The sequence below is a fragment of the Pinus tabuliformis genome, chromosome 6 (assembly GCF_031772625.1).
Source record: "Pinus tabuliformis cultivar Carrire ecotype Pingquan chromosome 6, CPIR1, whole genome shotgun sequence".
NCBI lineage: Eukaryota > Viridiplantae > Streptophyta > Pinopsida > Pinales > Pinaceae > Pinus > Pinus tabuliformis.
In genome coordinates this window covers 1719509279-1719516204 of record NC_142292.1, presented here as the reverse complement: position 1 = coordinate 1719516204, position 6926 = coordinate 1719509279, and the positions used below count along the sequence as shown (strand labels likewise).

General features: G+C 36.1%; 1 protein-coding gene across 1 annotated transcript; it reads right to left on the bottom strand.

The window, feature by feature from the left end:
* Positions 1–2287: 2287 nt before the first annotated feature.
* On the bottom strand, positions 2288–6039 carry LOC149265660 (BAG family molecular chaperone regulator 6, mitochondrial-like). Its single transcript, XM_089429627.1, has 2 exons — positions 5492–6039; positions 2288–3726 (listed from the first exon to the last, which is right to left on the bottom strand). The coding sequence occupies exons 1-2, from the start codon at positions 5867–5869 to the stop codon at positions 3511–3513; spliced, it is 594 nt and encodes a 197-aa protein (XP_089285753.1). The 5' UTR covers positions 5870–6039; the 3' UTR covers positions 2288–3510.
* Positions 6040–6926: the final 887 nt, after the last annotated feature.

The window sequence follows — 6926 nt, the reverse complement described above, 5'->3', positions numbered from 1 at the left end:
TGAACAAAGAATTTTCTTGGTCCTCTCTGTAAGATGCTCTTGATACTTTAGTCTGCAAACAATTCGTGCCATAGAGAAGGTAGAATCTCACACTTGGCTAAAGAGGAATTCTGAGTCACGAAGTCTTTAATGGTTCACCTCCTGTAATAAAATTTAAGCTTTTGGTTTAGGGATTTGAAGAAATTGGTTGCTGAGGAACCCGATCCTTCTGAAAACAGAGAGTTGGCTTTGCTTGAATGTTTGAATCCGATCCTTAAATGCAACGAACATAATAGCTTGATCGATTTAATTTCTTAGAGAATGCCCATCGATCCTTCCAATCATGCTCACCGCCTTTTGAAATTTGTTTTCCCAATAATCTGTCTTAAATAATATATGCTCACTGCCTTTTGAAAATTTCAAATGATCTCTGCCTTAAATAATATTTTGCCTGTTTAACTGAAGAATGGCCTTTTCAAAAAAAAAATGTGGCTTTCCGCCAACTATTAAATATTCAACCTTTCAAAATAATAATTGGTCAAATAATATAATTTAGCCCATACAAATTTGACACTTAGGTCGACAGATCTAGGATCAACGGCGCCGTCAACCTTACCTCCAACAACAAATAGTCAGCCTTTCCGCTTTGACAACGACGTAGAACAACAACCTTTCCTCCACGGCCGAATCAGATCTTAAGTATGGCCCCGCTGCCCTGGAAACTTCTGCGCACTAAGTATATGGCGTGACAGTTGCCTTCATAACTTGCAACAACAAGAATGTTGATCGATCCGTTGGTGATAGTTTTAGCCTCGTGGCCTATCAACTGTGATGGATATGCCTCCAAAAATAAATAATGGGCTTGCGAGAGGTTCTTGATTCTGCCAGATAGAGTCAGATCTAAGCTCGAACCCTTCACTTCAGCTAAAACACCTCCAGTGATACAAATCTGGTCTTAAAGATGATAAATTTGATTTACAGAGGGAAGCAGATCTTATCAATAATTTCTCATTGGGCAAGTAATGCCAACAAGAATAATAAACCCTCGAACTACAATTCTCATTGGGCAAGTAATGCCAACAGGAATAATAAACCCTCGAACTGGTTGTAGGTGGACTTTAAAATTGACTGAAAAATAAGACACCAATTAGGGTGATACCAGATACTACCGATCGAAACTGTTGGTTAGGGTGACAAGAAATCCTACCGAAGTTATGACAATTTTACAAATAAAAATTTCTTAGGTTACCAAGATGCACAACTCTGATACAACTGTAAGATCCCAAACGTCAAAAATTTTAATAGCTTTGGCACACTTTAGTGTTCTAATTAAAATTGCTTGCAATAAAAAACACTAAACACAACGAGATCTGGAAATGCAGCCTTTTATTTATATTATTAACTGAAGAAAATGGTGCATGCCCATACAATAATATCGGAGCCCTGCAATGACATGCACAATTGCTCATTAAATGAGAAAACAAAGTAATTGAAGCACAATCGTGAACCTTGGATGGATCCACCAAACAAAAGTCTTCGTCGGGTCTTTGTATCGGGATCAAACTAGAACTGGCCAAGCTAGTTCTCAACAAAACACAAATAGATAGACAACTCAAGATCATCCAAATGCCTATCCCCTTTTATAGGCTTGATGGACTCTCTAGAAACCTTATTTTATTGTTTTCCCTCCAAAAACAAAGACAAATACCATGGTAAATTTCGTCCATTTTGATCATATCAAGAAAAGAGAATATTACATAGGCGTAAAGAAGATATGACTATTCAAAAATCCAAACAAGTGAAGCAAGCAAGGAATACAAGCGAGTAGAAAATACAAGCAACTGGAGTAGGTAGAAAGAGATCCTTTGATGGAGCCATGGAAAATTAAAAGGTATCATTTGTAAATCCAAGGAGTAAGAAAATGGGGAACTGATTAGAATTAGAATTATTTCTCCTCCCCAACAATAAGAAGGTTCACCACAACCAAAGCCTTCGATTTTCAATACTATCTACTAATATGTGATTTCAATAAATAAATGATATATGCATACAGAACCTACATAACAATAAAATTCAATTATATAAAATTGATAACATTTATTTTTTGAGTTATTATAATAAAATAAAAATTATTAACATTTTTTATTTTTTTAATGATCATAATATAGAGAAAAATTACTAAAATAATAAGTAAAACATATTATAAAAAGTTTTATTACTTTTCAATTAAAAAAATCCAAAATTATTTTCATTTCCAAATTGACAAATAATTTTTATTTTAATTGAGAAATAATTTGATACTCTTCCATATCCAAAATTATTTTCATTTCAAAATTGACAACTAATTTTTATACTCTTCTATGATGGCCTTGAAATAAGCCTTGAAGGACAATAACAACTTCAATTTTGAACCTTGGTGGGAATGGAACTCATCCGTTGGAACTTAGGCTGTTTTTACTTAATTTTTTTGGAAACACTTTCTTTAAATTTTAAAGAAATTGATATTGTTCGTGCACAATTTTAATATTCAGAGACTCCATGCTTCGTATTTGTCAACAGCCATGGGATTTCAGGGCACCTTGGCATACCGTGAGAAAAAACATATAACCAGGGCCATAGGTGATCTTCGTTATTCAGATTTCCCACTAAGAAATCATGGATTTGAAATTAAAATCCGCAAAACCAATCCTCATCAATAAAACATCACATGTTCGAGTTAAAATTGTTCTCCTCCTCCGTTCTCTCTCACTTGTTCTTTTGTCAGTTGATGGCCATATCTCGTAGACTAGTAAGCCTAACTTCTCTTTCATCTTGAAGATACCTGTTGGGCCCTTTCGGCTTCCGCTTCCTGTCGCTGAACGTTTTTACCTTGGGCTCAGATAGTCTCTTCTCTAATTGTGCAATTCTGAAGCTCAGACAACTGACAATATTATTATGCACTTAATGTTTCCCATCCAGAACAGCTTCTCTGTGTGGCAATCCTTCACTAGCTGCTATCTCTCTGACCTCCCCGATTTCTTCATACCCATATCATCAATCTCTTTATGATCATTAGCTTGAATCCCCACTGCAAATGAAAGATCCAAAGTATTCAGCTCCTCATCAATCTGCAAGTGGCAATTAATCGCGTTCAACTTGGAAGTTTATCTTGTTCAGTTTTCCAAGTTCTTCACCCATAAAATCTCTAGCAACATTTTTAGCCATGAGAGATTGTTATGCCATGTGGATCCATTCCCTGAACTTGATATTCCATCTTATTTTCTTTCAAAATTGTTTTAATCTTAACGAGGACTGTCAACTACGCAGCATTCTTTGGTCTCACTTTTGATTGATCGTAAGTGGCCGCACATACCTCCCACTCTATAAACCTGGAGATCATTGAGCCCTGAGCTTTTCCAGGTCAAAAAAAAAAAATCCCCATCATCAATTAAAACACCATATCTCTGTGAACGTTGACCCTTCTGTCTTCTTGGATAGCAAAACCTCCTCCACTCGAACCTCCTCCAAGTCACTCATGAATGCCAAAATAAATTAATCTACCTTATAGCTCCTCATCAAGATCCTTCTCATTCGGAATCTCAAGAAGCATTGGACAGGATCATCCTCTCCAGTTTCAGAATCCACTGCATTTTCCATACCTGTCCCTTCAGTAGATTTACCAGCAATTATGGCATCCACATCTCTTTCCAGACTAACCAACTCACGGACCACAGCCCTTCTTGCCTCCCGCACAAAGGAATGCACCTCCTGTGAGTTAAAATTCGTCAGATATGTATTTGGGAAAATAGATAAATTGATAAAAATTAGCCAATTATAGTCGCAGGCAGATTCCAGAGCTGGAACACACAATTGAAGAAAACAGAAGCAATACAACGACATTTGAAACAGAAAAACTTCCAGGAGCTGAAAAGCACCAGAAACTAGAAAAGAGAAATAGTGAAACAGACATTACATCTTATTCTAACACCTAATCTCTCCGATTACAGTGGTATTTATTGATCTAGCTGCTGGGGCTATGATCCAAAAGGCTTGAATGCCGAGAGAGGAGGCTACTCAAAACATACAAATTTGGCACAAATTTAATGATAAAAACATTTATAAAAATGCAAGAACAGAATATATCACAAAAAAAAGAGAAAATTGGAGAAGAAAGATTCCATTAAGCAAAACCATTACACACAATTGCCTTCGCTCTTTTCCTATTACCTTCTTTTAAAGTGTCTTGATGACTGACTCAAATTTAATTAGGGTTTTCTTCATCAGTTAAATATCTATCCAGTTCTCTTACATAAAAATATAATTTTATGATTTATACATATGAACTTAAACTATAAGCCCTAGTTATTAAATATTCTGAAATGAGAATAGAATTCTATCAGTGGGTTCCAGGTTCAGCAGTGAAGAGGGTGATGCCGCATATCACCAACTGATGTTCAATCGCCCAGGAGAGCCGAATAAACAGTTAGAGGTCAGGAGAAAGTCTGCAAGTCCTGTCTGATTTTGATGGACCGTGGCATAAAATAAATAGAAAGATGGAAAGCGAGAGACAATTCTATCATAGGGGTCGTTGTGCCTCTGTGAAGAGGGTGATGTAGCATATCAGTCCGCTCACCAAGGTACAGTTGCTGATACCCAAGTGGATGTCAAGAATGAGGTGGATATTAAGAGCATGTCGGCAAGTTCTATGTGAGTTTGATGGCACCGTGGCACAAACTTTAGGAAGAGAGAGAACTACGTCAGTGGAATTTATGAAATAAAGAGAGATTGAAAGAAAGGGAATTTAACAGTGGGGTAGTGGTTCAGGTTCAGTGTTCAAGAGGTTAATGTAGCATTTCAGGCCACCTATCAAGGTTCAATCGTCCAGGAGACTATAAGTTTTGGAGGTTAGCAGCAAGTTTGCTCCTGTGATTTTGATGAAACTGTGGTACAAACTTCTGCAAGAAAGGGATACCAAGGTTCAATCGTCCAGGAGACTATAAGTTTTGGAGGTTAGCAGCAAGTTTGCACCTGTGATTTTGATGAAACTGTGGTACAAACTTCTGCAAGAAAGGGAACGCCAGACTAAAGGCCAATTAGATGTGGATATAATATTTTTTAAACCAAAATACTAAATAGGGTATTTGACAAGGTATTCATCTACCTTCATGTAATTAGTAAGAAACCATGGAATTGTATATGAAATTGTAATAATGAAAGGCACCATGCAGGAAATCAATACCAACTACCCTGGATATGGTTCTTAACCTAGGTAAGTGTCCAAGTACTCGCATCAATGGTAAAAATTCAATTCGTGGAACTGTATAGAGAATTATGGTGATTGACTGTCACACTGAAATCAACGCCAAGCCTAACACCAATTACTTGTAGTTTGGGTATTTAAGCCAAGTACAAAATACCAAACGCAGAAATTCAAAACGCAACGCATTAAACTGGAGTTAGGGGATTGAACTCAAAACCAACTAATTCTCTTGTACAGCTAATTAGGTGTAAGCAAGAGAAGAATGCCAAATACCTGAATTGCATCAAGTTTGAGAATCAAAGACATAATCTCCTCAGTGATTTTCAGGCGTTCCTTCTCATTCTGACGGATCGACTCGACAACTTGACGATCGGCAATACGCCGCCTAATATCTTCAGCCTTTGCCTTGACATCAAGTATAATCTTCAAATTCTTCAGCGGTGCACACTTCCTGGTGGAAAACCCTCTGAAAGCCGACTGTATTTTGATGGCTGCAGAAGTCTCGTCCATCGGGAGAGCCATGGATAATGTGGAGGACTCTGTATTAAGGAAGCGGGCGGGTATTGGGACGGCGCTTTTGGGATTCGTAGGAGAATCATGGACTGGAACAGTGAAGATCTTGGGTTGGACTCGATCTCGCAACCTCCACATGATGAAGAAAGGGTTTTCCGTGTGGGTCGGGCGAAATCAGAAGACAAAAGAGGAGGGTACTTGAGATCAGTATAAGCACCCAGGCAACTTAACGGTACAGAAAAGCATTTTAAAGATAGTTCTAAGATATCTGCATTTTTTAGCTAAAAAAAAAATCAAATCTAGAAGCTCGGTAAAGCATCGCGTTACTGATTGATATTGCGGTAGTGTGTTCTAATTTTTATTGGAGTTGTCTATAATGCGATTTTTTGGAGATTCCGGTGACGGAATCCGGCAGAAGAAATTGAGGTTAAATCTTGATTTGTTGCAGTTAAAATGGTTTTTTAACTACATATTTGGATTCAGCACCCTGAAAAACCCCTGGGACGCTTTCATTGTGCAGAAACTAGCTATCAAACTTGCAATTCCAATAAATTCCTGCCGGATTTCGACCGGAAAAACCTGCCGGAAAAGCTTTCAAAAAGTCGCGTTATAGACAACTGCATTTTTATTTAGTATTCGTTTAAATTAAAATTTTTATTTATATTTAAAATTGTTTATTACTCTTAAATGGAAGTGTTATTTTTATTTTTATTTAGTATTTTAAAAATTAAAATTAAAAAAATACAAATTAATTTTTTAAAATACAATAAATTTATTGAATAAAATAAATTATTTTTAAATTTAAGTTTAGAAAAATTTTATTTTATAATTTTTTTCAATTTAAAGGAAACACGTTTATGATCTAAAATTTAGATACATAATTTTTATTTTTTTATGTTTATGATCTAAAATTTAGATACATAATTTTTATTTTTTTTGAGCTAGTATTTATAGTAGAAACCATATTTATCATATTTGTCAATGTTTCAAATCCCAACAAGGATTCATCATCACTCTCAATTTGAATAGAAGAAGAGTTATGTGATAAGATAAATAGTTAAAGAGCCCAAGGGGCTTTGGATTGATGGTGAATTGGTGCATTGTTAAGGCACTCTTTGTGATAGGTCATTGGTTCAAATCCCCATGAGTGCTTACCTACCAAAAAAAAAAGATAAATAGTTAAAGAAATGAGTAG